The sequence below is a fragment of the Rhinoderma darwinii genome, chromosome 2 (assembly GCF_050947455.1).
Source record: "Rhinoderma darwinii isolate aRhiDar2 chromosome 2, aRhiDar2.hap1, whole genome shotgun sequence".
Taxonomy (NCBI): domain Eukaryota; kingdom Metazoa; phylum Chordata; class Amphibia; order Anura; family Rhinodermatidae; genus Rhinoderma; species Rhinoderma darwinii.
In genome coordinates this window covers 413,192,878-413,217,914 of record NC_134688.1, presented here as the reverse complement: position 1 = coordinate 413,217,914, position 25,037 = coordinate 413,192,878, and the positions used below count along the sequence as shown (strand labels likewise).

Below are 25,037 nucleotides of genomic sequence, written 5' to 3'. Positions count from 1 at the left end.
CAAATTGCACGTTAATGTTTCACGTTCTGCTGCCTTCCTGGAAGAGTTCTACATTTTCCAATGACCGTGATGACTGGTAATCCAGAAAATTCCATAATTCAAGTAATCTAACCACGGATAGTGTCAGTGTGTAGGGACACGCCCTATTGACAAAGGAAATGTCAACACCCAGTTGTCATACATTTCCAGGAGGAATAACAGAGGAACGACACAACGAGCTCTAAGAAGAGATGATCCAATGACTATTTATTTAAGTTACTTATATAGCGCCAACATATTACGCAGCGCTGTACAGAGGTCCTCATACTGTCCCCATTGGGGCTCACAATCGAAATTCCCTATTGGTATGTTTTCGGGGATACACCTTTTATTTAAAAAAATAATTTTGCCTTTCAAAAGGTTTACATAGCCTCTAACATTTGGTGTTCTGCAAGATCAACACAAACATCAATTTAAACAGCAATCTTTTGATGAGGGAGGGGGGGGTGACGGGGACGACCAAAAATCAAGCCTTTTTAGCATGGAGAGAACGGTCTCTCGTATAGCAGATAGAACTTCCTGTGACACTTCAGTGCATGTACTCAAATGGTGGTCACCAGGATAAGAAGTCCGTGAACTGCGAGACAACAGGAACACACACACCAAGCAGAATAGACTAAGGCCCTGTTCACACCGTATTCTGAAAGCAGAAAAAAAAAACAATATGACTTTCTAGGGGAATGCAAGTATTTACTAATACAGACATGTCATTTTTGCCGGACAAGTCCTCTTCAAATAAAAGTGGAGGTACACAAATACTTTGTGTACATTATTCTCTTTGTAAGGGTCTATGGCAAATGTATTTAGTGGCTATGTAAACCTTTTAAAAAGGCAAACACTTTTTTTTTTTTTATATATATATATATATATATATATATATATATATATATATATATATATAAAAGATGCATCAGTGTGTTTTGTGTAACTTTATAAATAATTTTTATTAAAACTTTTTACTTTTTTTTAGATACAGCTGCTCTGTATTCGCTATACACAGAAGCTGTATCTAGCGCTATTCACTGAATCCGTGAGACCCGTGGATCTGACAGGTTCAGTGACGGCGGGTCCTGCATGTCTAACACACAGGATCCACCTGTAAACTATCACATTGAAGTTATCCATCACATCTAACTTCATAACAGGTGGATCCTGCGTGTCAGACACGCAGGACCCGCTGACACTGAACCCGTCAGGTTCCAGAATGGTCATTGTTCTGCTCCAAACTTTCGGCTCCCATTTTTCCACTGCCCGACTCCAGCTCCTTCATAAATGGCTCATGTAGAACAGATTTACAGTAGCAAAAATGCTAACATCAGATTTTATCATCATCATGGGAAAAAAAAAATCAGACTACTTATAGAACATAAAATCTTTATTGGAATACAATTTCTGAACAAAATTTTCTCATTCTAAATTCCTATGAGTAAATATACAACACACTATGCATTTAATAAAAGGAAAATTATATATATATATTGAATCCAGAGTTCGAGTCGTACATTTCAGGTCAGTTCATACTTTGCGCAAATACTGTTTTTTCCCGCAATGGAATTCTTGCGGGAAATCCGCAGCAAATACAGTAGCAGCAAAATGGAGGATAAAACCAATATCTCATCCACACGCTGCGTAAAAAAACAAAAAAAAACACAACAACAACAACTTATACTTACCCAGAAGTCTGTGTTCCTCCCTCCAGTGCAGCCTCCTGGGATGTTTCATCCCATGTGACCGCCACAGCCAATCACAGGATGTAGTGGCGGTCACATGGAATGAAACATCATCCCAGGAGGTCGGCCTGTATGATGTCAGAGAGCCGGTCTCACGGGATGACGCTTGATCCCACGTGACCTTCGCTACAGCCAATCACAGGCTGCAGCGGTCTGCGGAGATGAAATGTCAGGCCGGTTAATGCAGTAGTTTTCCGCAGCGGACATTCCGGGCAAAAAACTGCACCAGTTTGGTGCGCTTTTTTCCCGGAATTGCCTGCGTCGCACAGGGCGGATACGCCTCTTGCTTTTACGCAGTGTAACCGCCTCTTGTGAACACGGCCTTCTACTCACACCATAGCCCTGATAGCTGGGGAATGTGGGTTTATAAATACTAACAATGAAGCAGTACAACAGATCTGAGTTCATTGAATTATAAAAACTTTAAATTAATCTGATCTACAACTAAAAAGATGTAAAAAACTGTCAAAAGTAGTAAAAAAAAAATAATAATATTAAAAAGTCAGGAGTTAAGATAAGGAAGTGCTGTAAAAAGTGGTGTGCGAATACCCGAAAGCGGAGACATATCTACACATTTTAATCCCGGCCTGGAGGATCTTGTTAGAGACAACTAGGACTCATAAGGGTATGTTCACACGGCAACGCCAATTACGTCTGAAATTACAGAGCTGTTTTCAGGCGAAAACAGCTCCTGAATTTCAGACGTTTTGACAAGTGCACGCGTTTTTCACGGCGTTTTTTACGGACGTAATTGGAGCTGGTTTACATTGGAGTCAATGAAAAATGGCTCCAATTACGTTCCAAGAAGTGACATGCACTTCTTTGAGGCAGGCGTCTTTTTACGCGCAGTCTTTGGACAGCGGCGCGTAAAAAACAAGCCCGTCTGCACAGAACATCGTAAGACCCATTGAATTCAATGGGCAGATGTTTGCAGACGGTTTGGAGCCGTTTTTTCGTCCGTAATTCGAGGCGTAAAACGCCTGAATTACGTCCGTAAATAGGGCGTGTGAACATACCCTAATGGTATTATATAGTAACTTTTAGGGTATGTTCACACGCAGCGTTTTCACGCCTCGAAATACGCTAAACGCCTACACACATCTGCCCATTAAATTTATTGGGAAAACCGGCGTTTAGATCGGACGGGGCGTTTTTTACACTGCCGTTTAAAAAAAAAAAAACGGAAAATATAAAAAGAAGGAGCATGTCACTTCTTGAGCCATTTCTTGGAGCGGTTTTTCATTGGGTCAATGGAAAACCAGCTCCAAAAAAAGTTTTCGGCTACAAAAACGTCTGAAAATCAGAGGATGCTTTGCCTTGAAAACAGCGCTGTCATTTTTAGCCGTTTTTGATTTTGCATGTGAACATACCCTTATAATTGGGCCAGTGAAAATCAGCCAAAAGTTCCTAACAATTCCATTTGTGAGTCATTCCAGTACATGAGTTTCTCTTTACAAGGGTGGAGCAAGTAACACAGGTGCACATTGGGAGAACCTGTCCTGCCAAATAAAATGAGTACATCACAGAGAAGCAATAATTATGAGCTTCCATACCAGAAGCAGACACCCTATATATTCTCTAGTTATGCTTTGAAGAATTGAAAACGCAAATAGATTAATCTAAGACACGTAATGCCCAAGCGAGAAATAATGCTAGACTGCGAATAAATAGAAGACACACCGGTGCACCATGTACTATAATACAAATACAATCGGACATTTATGAGAGGCTCATCAACATTACAGGATTGGCCTTCACGTAGGATGCACCATCACCTCTTCGAGACACTGCCTCTGTCAACTAGCGGCATCAAACATCAATTTTACAGATAGAAAAACCAGGGGAAATGCTGGATTTACCCTGCAACTACTGTATCATCCGCTGATGCTCCAACTCCGCTTCTAGTGGGGCTAACTGGGAACCACAATAATGGTTAGGGGTCTGAGAGAAACATAGAAGCATGTGCCACAGCACAGCGAATTGTACAAGTGTATCCTCCTGTAGTGGAATAGGGTGCAAGACATTCGTTAGAAGTAAAAGGGTGTAGATTTTGATAAAATGGAAGTCAAAAAGGTTTTTATTGTAATCTATATATCGTTATATCTCTAAATCACACAAGAAAATGGTGACAGCACTCTGCGAACACTAATGCCACCTAAGCCACTAAATATAAATATGCATTACTGCTAAATCTACTTACAATAGGGAGGTTCTTAGCGCAGATTTTGATCAAAATTGTGTAAGCCCACCTGCCACGACAAGGCGACATTCTATGAGATGGGAACCTACATTGCACATACACCCAGAACTGGGTGGGTGTGGGTGTGCATATAGTATATAGATTCAGTACACACAGTAGGGATGCATCGAAACCTCGATGCTGTTTCGATACCGTGCACCCTCAAACGGTTTGAGAACGTTATTTCATGTATTTCGATACAGAGCTGTGCGGCCGCACAGCCAAGTATAGTAACACATTAATGTTGTTAGAGCGGGGCTGCGGTTGTGTAATACAGCCATTACCCCGCTCCCGATTCCTGACACGACTGCGCGCGGTCAGCACGATGTGATGTGACCAGCGCTGCACTAATGATTGCCGGCACTGAAGACAGAACATGGCGGGCGCACTGAAAGCACTACCATGTTCGGTCTTCAGTGCCAACGCTCATTAGTGCAGCGCCGGCCGCATCACCTCATGCGGACCGTGCGCGTACTTGTTGTCAGGAGCGGAGCAATGGCTGTATTACACAGCCACCACCCCACTCTAACGGCGGAGATCAGAGAAACCTCATCTCCACCGCTATTCCCCTGAATGCTGCGATTAAAGCAGACCACAGCATTAAAATGGGAAAATGAGAAGAGGGGGGGGGGGGTGACACTTGGATCGCATCACAGGGAATCCCTGTGACGAGATTGAGGGACATACCATATATGGGCAGACAACCCAGGGTCCATTGAAGGACCCCAGGGCTGTCTTTCCAGATTTCCGGCTAGGGCATACTTAGGTATGTCCTAACAACAACCTGTGTACTATCCGTACACAGACTAAATGTAATGGCAAATTGTGTGAGCCCACCTGCCACAACAATGTGACCTTCTATGAGGTGGGAACCTACAATTCACATACACCCAGAACTGGGACCGGGAGTATGTATGTGTGCGCACGCGCGCACACCAGAGTCAATGTAGTAAGTCGATGTAGCTACTTACCTGCTGATGCTGCTGCAGAATCATCTGTAGCCTCTGGTGCCGATGTGTCCTCGCTCGTCTGACACGATGCAGGACCTGTGAGTGACGTCACAGCGTGATCTGGCAGAAGCTGGGCGTTCTGAAGAGAAGTGGATGATACTTCTCATCAGAACGCCCTGCTAGTAAAAGTAGTAAACACACCCCGATGTACGCACATAATACACGCCCACTTGGACTTTTACTTTTCAACACGCCCAGTTGTACTTTTGCAAGCCTCATTTGCATAAATACGAAAATGGTCATAACTTGGCCAAAAATGCTCGTTTTTTAAAAATAAAAACGTTACTGTAATCAACATTGCAGCGCCTATCTGCTGCAATAGCAGATAGGGGTTGCAAAATCTGGTGACAGAGCCTCTTTAACTTTATTCTGTGGGTCAATACGATTACGGCGATACCAAATATATATATTTTTTCTATATTTTACTACTTTTTACAAGTAAAAACCTAAGTGTGAGGGGGGATTCACACGAGCATGTATTCGGGCCGTGCGGGCCGCGTGGTTTTCACGCGCCACGCATCGACCAATACAAGTCTATGGGGCAGTACAGACAGTCCGTGCTTTTTGCGCAGCGTTTGTTCGCTGCGTACAAAACGCGACAGGTTCAATAACTCTGCGTATTTCGCGCATCACGCACCCATTGAAGTCAATGGGTGCGTGAAAACCACGCAGGTTGCACGGAAGCACTTCCGTGCGAACCGACTGAAATAGCGCACCAGCTCTCAAAAGGATGAATGTAAGCAGAAAAGCACCACGTGCTTTTCTGTTTCCGAACATCCAAACGGAGTGTCTTTGAGATGAGCGAACCCGGACAAGCGAACTTCACCGGGTTCGGCCGAACTAGTTTTGTCCGAACCCGGCAAAAAAATGTCCGGTACGCTACGTCAGGACATAGTCACTGTCCAGAGTGCTGAAAGAGTTAAACTGTTTCAGCACCATGGACAGTGACTACCGATCCCAAAAAACATGAACCTGTAAAAAAAAACGAAGTTCTGACTTACCGATAAGTCCCGACTTCTTCCTCCAGTCTGACCTCCCGGGATGACAATTCAGTCCAAGTGACAGCTCCAGGCAAACACAGGCCAAGCACAGGCTGCAGTGGTCACATGGACTGCCGCGTCATCCAGGGAGGTGGGGCCCGATGTCAAGAGAGGCGCGTCACCAAGGCAACGGCCGGGAGGGCAGATCTCGGTAAGTACGAGCTTTTTCTTTTTTTTTTTTTTAACAGGTTGCTGTATATTGTGTTCGCCATTCACTGTCGAGGGTGCTGAAAGAGTTACTGCCGATCAGTTAGCTCTTTCAGCACCTTGGACAGTGACGGCCGTCGACTAGCCTCATCTCTATGATGGCGGCTGCGCGAAAATCACGCAGCCGCGCATCAGACACGGATGACACACGCAGCTGTCAAATGGTTTTTGCGCGCGCAAAACGCCACGTTGTTTGCGCGCGCAAACAACGCAACGTCCGTCTGTATCTGCCCTAAAAAAGAAAAAAATTATTTTGTGTCGCCAAATTCCGAGAGCCATAACTTTTTTATTTTTCCGTCGGTTAAGTGGTATGAGGCTTATTTTTTGCGGGGTAAGCTGTAGTTTTTAATTATACCATTTGGGGGTAAAAGCAACTTTTTGATCCCTTTTTATTTCATTTTTTTGTGGGTGATGAGGACCAAAAAAAGAGATTCTGGCATTTACAATTTTTTTACGGCGTTCACCGTGCGGGTTAAATAAGGATATATTGTAATAGTTCAAACTTCTGCGGACGCGGCGATACCAATTATGTTTATTTTATTACTATGCTCTGGAGGGGGGAATGGGAAAAGTTTTTTTTTTTGTTTTTTACACAAAAAAAAAAACTTTCATTTTACTCTTTTTTTTATTAGTCCCCCTAGGGGATTTCAACCAGCGATCGTTAGATTGCTTGCATGATATACTGCAATACTAATGTCTCGCAGTATATCGTGATTCTGACAGGCTTTTATTTAGCCCTGCTCATTACTCTGAAGTGTCAGCTGTAACATACAGCCGCCGACATCGGCATCGTATGGAGCGGGTCCACTCCGTGAGCCCGTTCCATACTTCCCCTACCCGACTTTGGCGTATGGATACGTCAAATGTCAGGAAAGTCCTGTTTTTAGATGAAAGTAAATTTTGCATTTTATTTGGAAATCAAGGTCCCAGAGTCTGGAGGAGGAGTGGAGAGGCATCAATCCAAGTTGCTTGGGGCCCAGTGTGAAGTTTCCAGTCAGTGATGGTTCGGGGGCCATGTCAACTGCTGGTCCACTGTGTTATATCAAGTCCAGAGTCAGAGCAGCGTCTTCCAGGACATTTCCCAGCACTTCAGGCTTCCCTCTGCTGACAAGCTTTATGGAGATGCGGATTTCATTTTCCAGCAGGGCTTGGCACCTGCCCACTCTGCCAAAAGTACCAATACCTGGTTTAATAACCACAGTATCACTGCGCTTGATTGGCCAGCAGCCTCGCCTGACCTAAACCCCATAGAGAATCTATAGAGTATTGTCAAGAGGAAGATGAGACACCAGACCCAACAATGCAGACAAGCTGAAGGCCGCCATCAAAGCAACCTGGGCTTCCATAACACCTCAGCAGTGCCACAGGCTGATCGCCCCCATGCCACGCCGCATTGATGCAGTAATTCATGCAAGAGGAGCCCGACCAAGTATTGAGTGCTTATACTGGACATACTTTTCAGTAGGCCAACATTTCGGTATTAAAAAATCTTTTGAAATTGGGCTTATTTAATATTTAATTTTCTGAGAGACTAAATTTGGGATTTTCATTAACTGTTACCATAATCATCAACATTAAAAGAAAAAAATGCTGGAAATAGATCACTCTGTGTGTAATGAATATATATAATATATGAGTTTCACTTTTTGAATTGAATTATGGAAATAAATTAACTTTTTGATGATATTCTAATTCATTGAGAAGGACTAATATATATTCACACACACTATATAATATATATATATATATATATATATATATATATATATATATATATACACACACACACATAACTAAAGCAGTATTGTATTTCTCTACAACTACCGACCGCTATTATATTTTGTCTTCCCACCAAGTCATGACAGAAATATCTCCTCCGAGATCTTGCTCAGTGTCTGGAAACTGATCCAGCCTTCGCGCCCGTGTTCAGATCAGTGGCATCCCGCGCAGCTCCAGGGAAGCTGTCAAGTACTGCACAGTAAAGACTTTATTATCAATTACAATATCTATTGCAGATGGGAAATTGCATAAAGTAAGGGCCCCTCCATAGATATACCAGACACATAATACATGGAATATCATAGAATAGCACAATGTAAGGGAAGCAAATGAGTATTTAAAGGGTATTCATCCATAACATAACTAACAATAATCCATAAAGTCCTGGAGGTGCCGTCTCCTATATGGTTGTCAGGTTCCATTCGACAGGTGCTTAATAATAGATCTGGTTCTGGGAAAACCACTATGGGAAATGTAATGGTTGCCAAATTGTTTATTACCCATCTTTCCCAGAAGAGATCATGAAAAAACGGTTGAATACAATTTCAACAACCTGACAGAAAAGTAAAGCTCAAGAGCTAAGATTTTTGACATGTTCTAGCCATTTTCCAAAGGGCCTGAGAAAAATGATAATTAGGGCTCATGCACACGAGCGTTGCCGTTTCACGGACCGCAAAACATGGAACCTAGTGGCTTCCGTGTGCGGTCCATTTTTTTTTATTTTGAGGACCCATACAATAAAATTGGTGAAACGGACCACAAATATGGACTAGAATAGGACCTGTTCTACAATTTGTAGAAAAGACAGACGTATCCGCAAAAAACAGTCGTGTGCACGAGCCCTAAAAATGTGAGTCTGCTATGGCAACTATATTTTCCCGTTACACTAATTTTGATAAATGGTCTCTCCGGTTTCTCGTATCTTTCACATGTGCAAAAAAAGTACTTCCCTAATGGTACTCCCTCCGCAGCTGGGAACGGACAACTACTTTCCACAGCAATGTGGGACAATTCAGCACTAGCAATCGAAGGTGACAACAGGACCAAGTCAGCTCTGGCAGCAGAGCCTGTGCCAGGCAGCTGCCCAAAAGTATTGGTGCGATGCCTACCAAGTTCAGGGCTTGTAGAGAATATTCAGGCTGCCGAATGAATTATGGTAATGGGAAACTTAGACATTCAATCTATATACCATATATACGACCCTTGTCCCAGAAAATGTGCTTATGTTCATTTCGAAGCAATACATGAAAAGTAGAACGGGTAAAGAGAAGATTTTTGGTACTCTAAAGATATAGGAGGTCATTTAAAAAAATTGTTTTCTTTAAATAATAAAAGTTAACCTGCCAATGTTTCATTATAACTATAGTTTATCACAGCGTGGTACGGCCTTATGTGGAGAAATATTTTTAGGCCAAACACAGGAAATCTATCTATTCATAGCCCTTTAGGAAAACTCCAGGAACAAGAGATATCTCAGCCAGTAATTCCTCGTCCAGCTGACACCTCTAGATAAGGAAGCACAAGATAAGGTTGAAACCCTTCTTCTTGAGTATCCTGTGCCACAACCTATGTGCTGGCGATGAAGGAAACGTCTATGAGTGTGCACTCACACGTAGCGTATTTGCCTTGTATTTTTTACCATGTGGAAAACTACAATTAATGTCTATGGGAAAAATTCTCCTATAGGCGTAAATTGTAAAGTTTTTTTTTTAACTATAGGTTGCGGAAATACAAAGCAAGTATGCCAGGTTGTCCCATTTAGAAATTCCATTTTCACACACCCTATTGTGAAATACTATGTCCTCTGTTCAGCAGCCTCATCTCCTCATCCCGCACAGTAGACGTGCGGGATGAGATAAAATATTTTTACAGCATGTTGAACGTCTTAAAAACAAAACCTAAAATCAATGGAGGAATTGCTGTTTTTTTTCCCATTCCACCCTACAAAATAATTAAGTTTCTCAATGGCCACGCGAGAAGAAGAAAGAAGAAGAAGAAAGAAGAAGAAGAAAGAAGAAGAAGAAAGAAGAAGAAGGAAGGAAACGCTAGGTCAATGGAAAAATAAAAGAGTTATGGCTCTCGGAAGTCAGGGAGGAAAAAAACTATAAGAAAAAACATGAACACTGGCTGTGCCGGGACGGTGGTAATATGCATTACAAGAAACCACAGAAGATGGAGAGAGTGTCCAGCAGTAAATATTTATCACCTATCCACTGGACATGTGGTAAAGGTACCGTTAGATCATGAGAACAGGGAACCCCTGTCCCTCCAAGGTGAGACGTTTGCATATCCGCTGCCACTCCATACAATCTCTATGGGTGTTACAGAAACCGACGAGTGAGATCGTTCCAGCAGTCACACCTGAAGGCCTCATACACACAACCGTGCATTTGCGTCAGCAATTTATCCACATCTTTGCGGACCCATTAATTTTTCTGGCCCCATACCACAGTGGTTTTCACTGATCCGTGCTGTGGATCCGTGAATCCTGATGGCACACGGATGTACAACAAAAGGCTTTTTTTGCAGTCCAATGGTTCGGTCGTGTGCATTACGCCAACCGATCAAAGTTCATAGGTGTAAAAATGTTTGTCGCTAGAATACCCCTTTACATAGTTTAAAATACAGTACATTTCCCATAATCCGCCATCAATGGGACTTGATAGAGGCTGGATCATCAGATAATTTGAATCGTGAAGTTTTATAATCTATTTTTTTTTTTTTAAATCAAAGGAATTTCCAAATGAGTTGTCTGACTGGTTTAATGCCCCATTATAATGCGGTGACCAATAACAAGATTTCTGGATTAACAAATGCCAGACCCAAAGGAATTTCAATGTATTTCTCAATATTCTCCCAATATACTCCAAACAAAAATCCCATGAACCTGTAGGGGGGGGGGGGGTGGAGCCCTTTCAAAACTACTTACCATCCAAATTGTTCCTCATCCCGACCGTCTGAATTCCTTGATACGATGTTGTGACTCGGCTGCAGTAACGTTTCATGCCACAGGAGCCAGGTCATGGGATGGTGTAACCCTTATGGATGAAAGATCACTGTGGCCTAGTCATCACAACAAATCAAGGGGTACCACAGTTTTGTCTTTTTTCTAAATTTACTGTAGGTTCCCAGGTTACTTTAAAAAGATTCTCAGTTAAAAGAAAAATAAGAGTTTAAAGTTAAAATGTTACAAAACATTTTGTTTCGTTTTCTACTTGAACTGCGGGCACAAACCACGAGGCGCTGCCTATGCAGCATTTTATAGTGTTTTGTGGCTTTAAATTCCGTACAGAAGTTTTATCAGACGTGAACATGAGGACAGTGATCCCAGGAAGCTGGTCTCGATTAGTACTTCACAGAAGCGCTTGTTTTCTTAAATTATCTGAGGAAAACAGAGGAAACCCAACAGATGGCAGCAGCCTAAACGCACTTCAGGGACCAGATGACAGAGCAGCTTTGTAGACCCCATCATCTTATTTGAATAGTGGAGATTCCAAAGAGCCCATCAGAAAATGATGGCAAACATTCCCTCTGTCCTATTTTAACGGGGTGCTCCGGGATTCAGAAATAGGAGACATTGGTCTCATCACAGGAGGTGCTCATTCACACTGCTCTGCAATTCATTCCCCGAGCGGAGATCGCAAGGTGTTTGGCGGTCTGTGAGTTTATGTACAATTATACACATTTGGTCAACAGATTGATCTCTATGGGCAGCGCATAATATTAATCTAATGACTGTCACTGAAATGAACATACAAAGTATTTTTTTTATTACTACATTTTAATTGCTATATCAACAGATTTTAGCGTTCCTTTAAAACGTTGAGTCTCAGCAGTCAGATTTGAGAAAACCAGCTCCCGTATTCCGCATGTCCATTCAGCCTATAAAAGAATGTGCTGAACATGTCCGTAGACACCCATGTGCCCGACAGATGCCAAAACAGTGTCCTTTTGGATGTCGCAGTATAGGAAATCAGCATGCTGCTCTTTCCTACGCAACCAGGCGCTGGAGAAAAAAAAAACAAAAAAAGGACACATTGTATAGGTTTAAATAAAATTCAGTCCATGGTCACGTGATGGAAACAGGTGCTGAGATCGTTAGACAGTCCTGATACACATACTGTAACGAGCCGTGCACCTGTGTGTCCATCACATGACCATGGACAGAATTGTATCCACTGGAAGTAAACCATGACTGTTCCTACTGTACAACAACAAGCAGAGATCTTGGAAACAGAGGCATTTATACAGAAAGTATTTCGGAAAGCTGTATAGCTTTTAATTATACAAAAAACAAACAACATTAATTTGCTATAAGTGGACGACCCCTTTAAGGGAGAACCAGTTACATAGCATCTGATGGAGCTTGCCTATATTTTTTTTTTCTATCGGGAAGTAAATACACATACCTCCATATGAAGATGGAGGCACACAGATGTACAGTCTGGCCCTGTGGGTGCAGTGTAATGGCTCCGTGCAACACGGATGATGTAACGCGGTCATGTGCGCGAGCCCTAAACCGAAGGCTCACACATTTATGTTTACCACACGTATGTACATAACCTGTCCTATAAAATACCAGATCAGGAAATCAATATGCCACCCTGAACATATGTAATAACAGTCACCACAATGTTAATTCCAGACTGCAGATGGGCGATCAGTTCCATGAATACACCGTTATCAGTGACATCAATCACTACCTCAACAACGGCCTGTGGCCAGTGGGCAGCAGGGCAAGAGTTCCCAGTTTTCCAGGACAGCAGGTCCTAGTCCACCGCTTTGTTCCAGGCTCGGGTATCAGGTGATTCACACACGTCAACCTATCTGACTGCGCTAGACATCAACCTAAAATCTGTTTGTAAAAGAACAAGCTACGTGCCAACGGCTCTGTGGACTGCTGACATACAACTGCAATATTATGCTGACCTGATGAAATGCCTGGAATTCATTACACAGAAAATTAACACGGGGATGGCTTAAGTTAATATAGCAGCCAGAGGCTCCGGGTAAGACGCAGCCGACTGCTCTGCACACCTTGACAAACGTCTCAAAGTGTTTCATATCTCCCAGAGGTCCATTATGCTGAACCGGAACACAAAAGATATTTATGACATTAAATAAAGTATCCCAGCAATCGCTGGAGCCGATCAAGATGCCGACATCCATCCTCAGTGATGGAGATCTCTGTGCATCGTTTTATAGGGCTCATTGTACTTACCTTAAAAGTGCCGCAAGCTTGAGACTAAATTAAAGCTTCTATGCCTAATCTGGGACCCCGTTCACATTGATTTTGGGCTCCGATTTTGATGTGGAAACTGCATCGGAATCAGCGTGGGGGGGAAAAAAAGCAGGATGTCCTTTCTTGCCGCGGTTCCGTCTCTGACATCCCATTGAAATCAATAGGAGGCAGAAAAAAACTTGCAGCTCTGGTTTCTGAGCGTCTTTCGCTGCGTTTCGGTTTTTTTTCAAAAAAAAGCGAAGGCAGATCAAAATCTGCACCAAAATTCCTAAAGGAATCTCCACCTGCAAAAAAAACTGTGTGAACTAAGCCCATAGGTGCCCACACGCAGAACTCTGTCGAATCAGCCGATTTCAACCAACCATCTAATGTGTATGAGGGCGCCTGACACTACCCCAACAGCAGGTTTTTTTTTTTAGGGAAAAGAAGGATTGGACGTGTCGGATTTCAACATGCCCGATCTTTGTTCCCACGGGAGATAAGCTGATGCAAAAGGTGCCTGGCAGTGTCTTAGTTCCCTATTCCTATTGACAAACATGCATGGTCGGCACAGCGTGCACGTGTATGGGGTTTTTGGGATAAATAACGGTCGGCCAACAGTTAATGTGTAAGGCCACCTTTAGCCAACTGGGTCACTATCAACTGGGTCACTGACATTTAAAAATAAAAATAAAATCTGAATCCAACGCTACATTGGAAGATTGATAGCTTTCTAATAGGGCTTAATGAGAAGGGGTGTGGCATCTTACTCCCGCTATCTTCAGAATAAACTGCCGTATGAAACGCCGGTCTTAATAAACCCCCCACATGAACTCTAAATATGTAACAAACTAATAAGCAGCAAAAAAAAAAAAAAAAAAGAAAATTAAATCCCCTTTCCCGATAGTGTCATGAAATGTATTAGTCAGGCTCCGGCTGCATTTATTGTTCTGGACACATTCAGCTCGACATGCAGAGGTAGAAACTTTCATTATTCTATTTACTAAGAAAAGCCGAAAGGATCAAGAGCAGCTTTTAGTGAGTAGACCCCCATCAGATCCATGCGCACACAAATTACGGTAATCCTTCAGGATTAGCAAATGTTACAACAGCAACTTTAGACAGAAGTTGTACAGAACAATGTCCCACTTTACCCTCATTAAAAAAAAAAGGAGCGAAACAGAAGAATTATGCACTGCGAAAACTGTATATTTCGGGTACCCACACAGCGGATTTGTTGCAGATTTTCCACACGGATTTGTTGCAGATTTTCCACAGAATTTCCGAAGCAAAATCTGCACGTGCTACCGCTTCTACATTGAAAAGGCATGCTCCGATTTCCATGCAACATGTCAATTTGATCAGCACCATGTAAATTAGATTTTTTTTTTTTATTGCAACAGTCTTCAGCTGCAGATTTTCCAACCGCAAACCCGGGCAGAAAATCTGCAACAAATCTGCTTTGTGTGCAGGGGACCTAAAAGCTTTTTTGAAGACCTATCCCCAGGATATGCCATCAATGTGTGACTGGTGGGGGTACGAATACTGGAACCCACACGGATCACGAGAACAATGGGGCTGCGGTGCCCATTCTTGTAATCAGTGGGTGTCCCAGAGATTAGACCCTTACTGATCACACAATGTAAATTCTCATTACACCCCCTGAAGTGCCTCCGCTCCAGCACAGAGGTCCTGTTCTCTGCTGCTCCAGTCTCCGATCCTGCAGCGGTCACGTTCCGTTAATCGGTCACATGACTCTAGAGGTCAGCAATTAGGACCACAGCGCAGGAGAAGGGGACAATTCAGGGGGTGGTTGTCCATTAGCTTACTATGTTATTCCATCCCTTGCCCTGCTGCTAATTATGTATAATCCCTTTATCTTGACAGTACCTTCAAATTAGATACCTGCATAAATAGCAATCACAAGAGCATACTGATAAACATGCAACCACCCCGAATCCATCAGCAGGATCCCATCTCCTACTTGTGAGGGGCAACGAAGGAAGAGTGGAAATCACAAACTTCTATTGCATTTATTAAACAGTAACGATCATTTCATGAAAGTTTTGATACGTCAGGGACATGTCCGAATTTTTGATTGGTGTGGATCCGAGCACTGAAACAAAAAGGAGTAAAAGCGCTGTGCCCCTTCAGCAGTATTGGTATAACTTCGGCTCACATCATAGAGGCAGGGTTAGCTGAAGACTGAATCATAGAGGTCTTTTCAAGAAGAGCCAAAAAGTTATACCATTACAGCTGCGCTTCTGCTCCTCTGTTTCAGCGATGGGTGGGGTCTCAACACCTACAACCCCACCGATAAAAACTTCTGACATGTCAAAAGTTTTATGAAATGACAGCTACTCTCTAAGGGGCCCTTCAGAATATGGCAGATTTGAGAAACTAAGAAAAAGTTGCCCCTAGCAACCAATCACAACACTGTTTCCTTTCCAAACCTGCTCAGAAAAAGAATAGATGTCATCTGATTGGATGTCGTGAACAACATTGATACTTTTTCTTAGAATGTTATTATGTATAGGGAATTGCTCTTTAAAATCCCAATATCTGCACTTTGTATAAGCTATACAGTACTCAGCCACAAGCAAGCCAACTATTCACGAATACTCAAACTCCACCACTACTTTACTTCTACTCGAGCACCTAAACACACAGACCTAAAATGAAAACAGCAAGTTTCCTTATAATAGACGGCCCTTAAGAGCATCTCCAAGCTTTCAAAAGTTAAAAAACAAAATCACCATACAGATAAATAAAAAAACTATCACTTTCGGGGACAGCCCGGCTGCAAAACCCCCCCCCCCCCCCACCCATGTTGTTCTGTAGATGTCAATGAAAGTGCAGAACACCTGACTAATAAAAACAAATATATATCAAACTGGTTCCTGGAGTGGCTCGAAGTCTATAGTAATTTTTACACCACAGTGTTCCCTTTATTGCTATAGAGAGAAGTGGTGCCAGGGGTCCCAGACAGCTGCTTGTCTCCATGTCCTATTACAATGTACAGGTTTGTAGGCGAGTTGGAAACCGCTATCTTAAGCACATGTTCACCTTAAAACTAATAGTAAAACTGCATGGTGCCATTTACCAGTCCTGTTGATTCTTCTTACATTTGACAAAGCCAACCATGCATATTCCAGTCTGTCCAATAAGGCCATGTTCACACAGCATATGTTCAGGTTGAAAAATACAATGCTGATTTCATGAGAAAACAACCTGTGAATCCAGTGTCAACACTGGGGGAAAAAAAAAACCAAAAACAACATGTGACCCGCTTCAAGAGGTGACATGCCACTTTTCTTTACGTCGCATATTTTTTTAAGCCATTTTTTAATTCATCAGCGTAAAAATACATCTCATATGAACTACACCGTATATTTCCCATTGACATTAATGGGAAGCGGTTTGGTGAATTTCGGAGCGTAATACAAGCTTTTTACACTTCTGAAATACGCCCGAGATAAGCCGTGTGAACACGACCTATATGTTTCACTCCTGAAATAAACAAGTCAGCAGCATTTGGCAGACCTCGTAGTCATTAGATTGTCATCGGATCCTGACAAAACCAGTGTTCAGACTAAACTGAAATCTAATGTCTATGGCAGCTTCAGTCCTATCAGTCATAAAAGGCCGACTCACAAGTTTGAGAGAGCCCATCCCCCATCACAAGTTCTGGAACGAAAGACACAGACTGATCCGATACGATTTAGAATTAGGAACAAGATAAAATAAAATGGTCACAATTCTTTCACCTTCGTTAATATTGATGAAGGCCGTGTTTATTACAGTGTGGTTTCAACTATTGAAGGGCGTCCGCCGCTCGACTTGTAAAATAGCATCCTGTAAAGAACAGACCGTCTATTTAGACTGATAACTTCAAAGCCTCTTATACCCTGACCTTGTAGATAACCCTCCTCTCATTAAAGCACTGACGTGGCACCAACATGTGACTGCTCAAATCTAGATTCATAGGGGGCATCAAACTGGGCTTTTAAAAAAAAATCCCCCGGGCATCTTTTTCCTCAAATGACACCGCAGCCAAGAGGCCTTGTGTATATATAAGCAAAGGAAGATCAAAAAACAGGATACTAATAAAAAAAATCAAATAAAAAAAATAGGCAATTCCCATTAGGGTATGTGCACACACACTAATTACGTCCGTAATTGACGGACGTATTTCGGCCGCAAGTACCGGACCGCACACAGTTCAGGGAGCCGGGCTCCTAGCATCATAGTTATGTACGACGCTAGGAGTCCCTGCCTCGCTGCCGGACAACTGTCCCGTACTGTAATCATGTTTTCAGTACGGGACAGTTGTCCTGCAGCGAGGCAGGGACTCCTAGCATCGTACATAAGTATGATGCTAGGAGCCCAGCTCCCTGAACTGTGTTCGGTCCGGTACTTGCGGCCGAAATACGTCCGTCAATTACGGACGTAATTAGTGTGTGTGCACATACCCTTAAGTTTGTGTGACATCGAGCAGAACTGTAATATTATGCGAAGCTGTACATGAGGGATTAGCCATCACTGCTTAGATTTCACCATAACATAACTTAGGGTGCCCATATACATTATATGTTAGTCATCAGAACCCAACAATTCGATTGTATGGTGGTGTCCCAAACCTTCCATGATGGCAGATGTCAGAAAAGAGACCAGGCATGTTTTTTTCTACATATCCGATCCATAGTTTCAATTTGAGATAAGCGGCTGACGGAGGTGTCGGGCAGCAGCTTATTCCTCCTTTAACAGGACAGGTTCACCCGAAGACCTATATACAGGCAAATATTTCTTTATTAAGAGAAAAACGTAGAAAGATGAAATACACAAGCCAAGTAGCGGTGGGTTTACATGGGCAGATATGTACCCGTAACGAGAGCAGATATTTACAGGTCTTGTTTTAAGGCCCTTTACACGAGCCAACGTGGACTGTATGAGGACGAACGACCGGTAATACCATCATTTGGTCCCCATACAGTTTATATAATGTAACCTGCACATTCCCTGTTCACACGAGATTTGCTGCTGACAACTACGATTTTTGGGCAGAAAGAAAGATTAAACCAGCCATCGGCTATCTGTTTACGCAGGGCAATGATCGGTGATCCTAATCATCTCTAAAATATTCCAAAGAGAAAGTTCTCCGCTGTCTACATAATACCCCCCCCCCCCCCCGTGTCTTCCTCCAGTCAAATCAGGTAACAGACGGTACTAAGGCAATTCGCAGTAAGCAACAGTGTGAACGGAGCTGTGAATAAAAGCAGAGCAGAGGTGAAACTGCAGCAAGGGGCCACACACACCGACCTATACAGCCACCTGAGCCAGAGTGAAGCCGGAGGAGGAACGCTGGAGGGGCTAATAGTTTGGTAGCAGTCGCCATTCACCAACACTGCGTAGAAGGGTTGTAGATCAGACGGATAAGCTTTAGTCTTTACAGACCGATGAATCCACTTTATCTGCAGTCGGTCTCTCGTATCTTTCATGAACTTGTCTTTCGCTCGCCATCACTGCACTATTATAATAATATGATGGAGTATCACACAAGTATGGCCGTGCAGATAGGTGACCTATACGAGCGATAGGCGGGCTGCAGATATGGCAACAAATAAAAAGTTAGTGGCATACTTCTCAAAACTTCATCTGCATTATGCCCATGTCAAAAATGAATTTCGGAAGACCTGCTGGGCATAAGTATCGAACAGAAGTTCCTATCCATTTTATTTACACAGAGATATTCCATTTCATAAAACAAGCTGAATTCTTAATAGGAGTTACAAATGTCATCAGTCAGGGAAGTACATCGCTCTAGGGCCCTTTACTTCTGAATAGTGTGCCCAGCGAACGGGCAACCTGTACATTCAGAGAATGCGCATTAACTGGACATGGTAAATACTTACTACAGTAAGGGCCTATTCACACCAACATGCAGGAGTTTTCACGTAGCGAGAGTCCGCTGCATTTTCACGCACTGCATGTCCTATATTGGTGCATTTTCACGCACCTACGCGCCCATTGAAGTCTACAGGTGCGTGATTTATGCATCGATTCCATTGGAAAAAAAAAAAAAAGTGCTTTGCGAGTGCGCGAATAGTGCATGCCACCCGCAAAGCACACTGATGTATAACGCAACACACACGGACCAGATTCACGCGCGTGGATCTGATACCCTCGTGTGAATGAGGCCTTATATGGAGGAAAGACCGTTCCAGAACCTTATGTACAAAGTTTATATATTAAAAGAAGAAAAAAAAAAAAAAAAAAGTTTCAGTTTGTAAACTTTCAGAAATATATATGAAAATGTTTCGCTCTTCCCTCCAAGGTCCCTGCCAGCCTCTGACTACCGGGCACCCAACATTCAGTTGCCCTATCACTCGGGCAGCAAGCTTAAACACACACTGTAATATACACACACACTTTGGGCGGTCCTCAACCAGTTCATCCAATTGAATACTACCCGCAGCCCGAAATGGGTCAACAACAGAAGCCTCAACTCCCAAATAAATATATAATGTAGTGCAAAAGGAGGAAAGGGGGGGGGGGGGGGTTATTTCACATTCATCATTCTGAATAGTTTCTAAACTTTAACCAACATGTAATATTAGACCTGGGGACACACGGCACAACTCTATTACATATTATAGGCCCACTGTTTTACAACACACACGTGCAGAAGATGCTGTGCCCTAAAAATGAATAACAGTTTGCACCAGATTTAGCAGCTAAAATAGCTCCCAAAAAACGTCTAACTTGAGCAGTCCTTCACATCCCTAATCTAAAGATCACTAGAAATTCATCTTTTCTAGAATAATGAAGTAGTCACCAGAAAGTTTCTACAACTCTGACGATCAAAGGAAATTCCTGAAAAGATGAGAAAACAAGCTGATGAAATAAAGTCTGGAAAAGGTTACAAAGCCAATTCCTAAGGCTGAACCGCATGGAGAGCCACATTCAGGGGACTTGAAAGAGTGATGGGGTTTCACAGGAGTGGTTAGCCTGCCAAAATGACCCCAAGGGCGTCTCTAGCCTCAGCGAAGGTCAAAAAATGGGATCATCAGGTGGAAACCACAGATATCCACGAGTCACATCAATGCTTGTATAACAATATGATCCCTAAACATTTTTTTTTTTTTTTATTATCATCAAATGATATGACGCAATTGTGGGAATAATAAACAGAAAGATAATAAAAAAAACATACCACAGTCTCAGAGAACCAAACTGCATCAAGTAGGACTATCATTTATAGGAAGGGTGCTGCATTATAATGTCAAGGTAATCCTTAATACTTCACAGACTGGCAGTGTAAGGAGTAAGGAACAATGGCGCGCATTATTAACAGACCATTAGCCCGGGAGCTGATCAGTAATGAGGGTGGTCACACTACTCCGGTCCACGACATGTGAGGTCTACAAGCCCCAACCTATAGTCTTAAAGGAGAACGACACCTAAAGTCTACCATTTATTCACATAAAGCTTATAAGAGAATATTTTACACATGTACAGGAAACAATACCTTGCATCTAAATGTACAGCCATCTGCAGAGGACAAGATTTAGGGTTATGGTCACACAGGGCAGATTAGCAGCGGATTTCATTGCAGAAAATCCGCAGTGTATTACAGTAGTAGCAGAGTGGATGAGATTTGAACAAATGTAATCCACATGCTGCAAAAAAAAAAAAAAAAAGGACAGCAGAAGAAACTCAAAAATTGACCTGCGGTGCATTTTTTTAAATCTCTTTCCCCACTGAATTCAATGGGGAGGTAAAACCCACTACAAATAGCAAATGTTGTGATTCTGCCACAACAATCGCAAATCAGAAAATAATAAAAGAAAAAAAAGTTAATACTTACCTCCCAGGCATTGTCATAGTGATACATCCCTCTGTTCTCCGTGCAGCCCGGCCTCGTCAACGTCATCCCAGGAGGCCGCGCTGCACGGAGAACAAATGGACGCGTCACTGTACAACGCCCGGGGGGGGGTTGGGTTGAGTATTAACTTTTTTTTTTCCTCCAGCACTGTCTCCGCTGTGAGGGTTGTGTCCGAAAATCCGCACCACAATTTGGTGTGTGTTTTCGGGTAGAACCTGTAGGTAAGATACAAGTATGCAGCGCTTCATGTCCTTTTAAATGCTCACAAACAACCTAAACACTTGTGTGATTGAAATCTAGAATACGAGCACCACAGCAGGAGTTTGAGGGTGGGGCAGGGGGGCGTTATAATTACATCTTGCCAAAATGATATCAGTCTGTAATAATAATCCTGTTTTAGAATTGATGGATTTCAGGAACCGTCAAAATGCAACAACTGCAATCAGCAACAGAAAAGCAGATGTCATCCAATTACAAGGGAACAGAACAGGAACAGGACGCCGCGTCCCCAACTCCTCCTCTACGGACAAACAGCGGAGAGCTACTTCTTATAGCAGAAAGATCATCGATTCAAGGAAACAAGGGAGGCCGATACAAAAGTGACAATTAATATCGGACTTGTGACTACGACAACATGGAAACCGCTGCAGTGCTCGAGAGATTTCAGAGTCATCCATGACTAGACAGTACATGGCAAGGTTCAGACAGGACGCACATCCATCAGTGAGCAGCAATCCTCTGGCCGGTGATCCATACATTGCCAACACGTTATCTCATACTTTTCATCTACAAAGTTCAACCAAAAAGCTTCAATAAAATATATGCCAAGAACCTAAATGAAGCTGGCAGAAGATGTGCGTCTATGGTGCTCAACCGAGAGAGGACGATCAACTCCGATCCAGCCAATTATGGAAAGTTTATCGGAAATGCATTCAAACTTTTAGGAATGGTCGATCGTAAGCGTGACATGTATTTGACAATCGGATAGAAGTTGTAATGGATAAGTCACTATGGGGCGCAATACACACACTGGTCATGGTCTTAGTAGAGGATCGCAAATGAAGAGTGTCCTACATAATAAAGCAAAACACAATATTGGAGAGTTTCTCATTACACTTCTGGCCGCCTGGCCCTACATCTACCTACAAGGCCTTGTTCACACAGTGCAGAATTTGCATGCAATTTTTAAGCCAAAACTAGAATTGGATCCAAGAGAGCAGACCAATAAGGCCTACCTTTATATTTTTGGCTTAAAAAAAAATAAAAAAAATAATATATATATATATATATATATATATATATATATATATATACACACACACACATGCAAAATCTGCACTGTGTGAACAAGGCCTAAGATTCAGAAACAGAATCCCAGTGTTTGTAAAGTTCACAATAAGGTTATATTCACATAGGGCAGATTTGTTGCAGAAATTTCTGCGAATGAAAAGCCGTTTTAGTCATGTTTCTGCGGCAAGTACATGGATTTCTGTAAGTCTTTTTGAAATGAATGGAACGGTCAGAAATTTCTGCAACAAATCTTGTGTGTGTGAATATACCCGAAGGTCCTGTAAACATGTTGAGTATTAGCTGCGGATTTACGGACAGCAAATCTGCAGAGGAAACCAGTAGCAGCCACGTAGATGAGATTTAAACAAATCTTATCCAAAAGCTCCAGAATTGACCTGCGGTGCGGATTGTAAAACGAATGCGGATTTGCGGTGAAATACGCAGGTGGATTTGCAGCGGATATTTCCTGGGCTTTAACTCTCCAGACTCTGACATTCAGACAATTGTGGGTATGGTTTTCTATAAACTAGGATGCCACTCTCCACTAATATCATCAACGATGGAGACAATCTCAATGTCTCGTGTTGGAACCTACCATCAGCTATGTCCATAACACTTCCATGAGATCTTGATCTGTTAGAGGTGATGAGGATGGTCATGATGGCCACCAACCAGACGGTCTACTCCAAATCCCAACAACTAACCACATTCAAAAGAGAAGCAAATATCCAATTCAGAAGAAAAAAATATCCCCACGTGACCATGATCTCCTCAATACTTGCACCACACCGTTCAGGAAAACTTCACACGGTCAACCAAGATAAGATGACATGCCACTGGTGCCTTGCAGTGGGTGACAAAGTTTGTCAAGAGTTTTTAACACTTACCAAACTACACCGAAAGCTCCATAGCCAATGGGTCGATCAGGTTCAATATCCAGTTGTTGAGCATGATGAGCGTGCTGATGATGATGAGCCTTCACTGCTGCTGCCTGTACCTGGGCAGGTGCCACTGCTGCTGCTGGTCCGGGGGCTTGTCCCGGAGCAGGAGATGGGAAGTATGGCTGGGCCTGGCAAGGGTTAAGCATGGCAGCAGCCGCTGCAGCAGCCGCAGCCGCTGCAGCAGCCGAGGATGACGAGGAAGTAGAGGAAGAGGCAACATGTTGCTGCACAGGATGCACAGCAGCGGCTGACCCTGGGTGCAGATGATGCTGGGGATGAAGATGATGGTGATGATGCAAGTGAGGAGGGGGCAAGTGAGCCAGGTGGTGATGGTGGTGGTGGTGACCCCCAGCCGCTGCTGACGTACCCCCATTGTACGCCGCCATCATTTTTGCATTGGCTGGGGTACTACAAAGAGACATTCACAGAAATGCCCTTGGATGGTTCTTATTGACACATCAACCTGTCACTGGGCCATACAGATGTGATCACCGGGACTGTGACAACCGAGAAAGAAAGTTCATCCTACACCAAACACCATAAAGTCACCAAATTACCCCACTACCAACTTATACAGGGTATCAAAGTGGCTCACCCCACCCGCCCCCCCAAAGACTGCGACTTCTTTATAAATACTAAAACTCCATATTGTTCTTTTTTAAATGACGAGCGCCGCCTTCTCCCTCCAGCCTTCTGTTATAAGGTGCCACAAACTACAAGAATTAAGAAGTAAATGACAACCTGGCCCTTCCATCCCACATCCTCCTCTAGCCTGGCAGAGAGATGCCCACCAACTCAGGCACTACAGGTCACCCCACCAGTATACACATATATGTGCCCAGGGGACTACCAGCTGCTACACACAGGAGCCCAGCACCATGGAGCTGAGATCAGCAATGCAGGGCTAAAGTCACCGAGAAGGGGGGGGGGGAGAAGATACAGAGGCAGCAGGAGGTAGGGACAGCGGCTCAGGCCAGGAGCCCGGTCCGACAACAGGCAGGTAACACTCAGGGGGTGAGTCAGGGGCAGGGTGAGCGGTGAGGGAGGGGCAGGGGGCACAGGAGACGATTGAGAGATAAATGGGAGGCTACACCGGCCACACCATCCCTTTGACAGTCACACACAGGTATCCCGGCTGCTCTCCTTCCTCAGAATGGCGCTTCTCACAGGAATAAGAAGTGACAGCTCCACGACAGAAGCGGAGGACGACGACGACCACCGAGGTCGCGGAGAGAACAATCCACAGGGCTCTAATCCGCCACAGTACGACCAGTCACAGCAAGCACAGGCTGCTAGACGCGGGCAGCCCCAGCAGCCACCTGACGCCGCGTCTGACTGACAGCAAGGGCAACCAATCACAGGTGTCGATTCATTGACGGCCAACCAATACTTTGGGAAGTAGGTACAAGTGGGCGGGCATCGCTGTGGAAGCAAACGAAAGGAGGCGATAAGAACTAGGCCAATAGGAGAAGAAAGGAGGGGAGATTCCCTGTGACGGATGGGAAAAGTAGCCAATAAGCTCTTAAAGCCTACAGACGTAGACACTCCCTCAATGACCTGTGTGGAAGAGGTAAAACAGTTAACCCTTTCTTGTTGCGAGGTGACTGCCAGGACACTGCAGTTCGTGCTGGCGTATACTGGTTTTCCTTTACCAGT

General features: G+C 43.4%; 1 protein-coding gene across 1 annotated transcript in view; it reads right to left on the bottom strand.

Annotated features, from left to right (window-relative positions):
- The window catches only part of NLK (nemo like kinase), a 158,651-nt gene extending 133,900 nt beyond the window's left edge, over positions 1–24,751 (bottom strand). Inside the window, exon 1 of the mRNA XM_075854202.1 lies at positions 23,328–24,751. Within this exon, the coding sequence (XP_075710317.1) occupies positions 23,328–23,803 (476 nt within the window). The 5' untranslated portion in view covers positions 23,804–24,751. The remainder of the gene's footprint in view (positions 1–23,327) is intronic.
- Between the last annotated feature and the right edge of the window lie 286 nt (positions 24,752–25,037).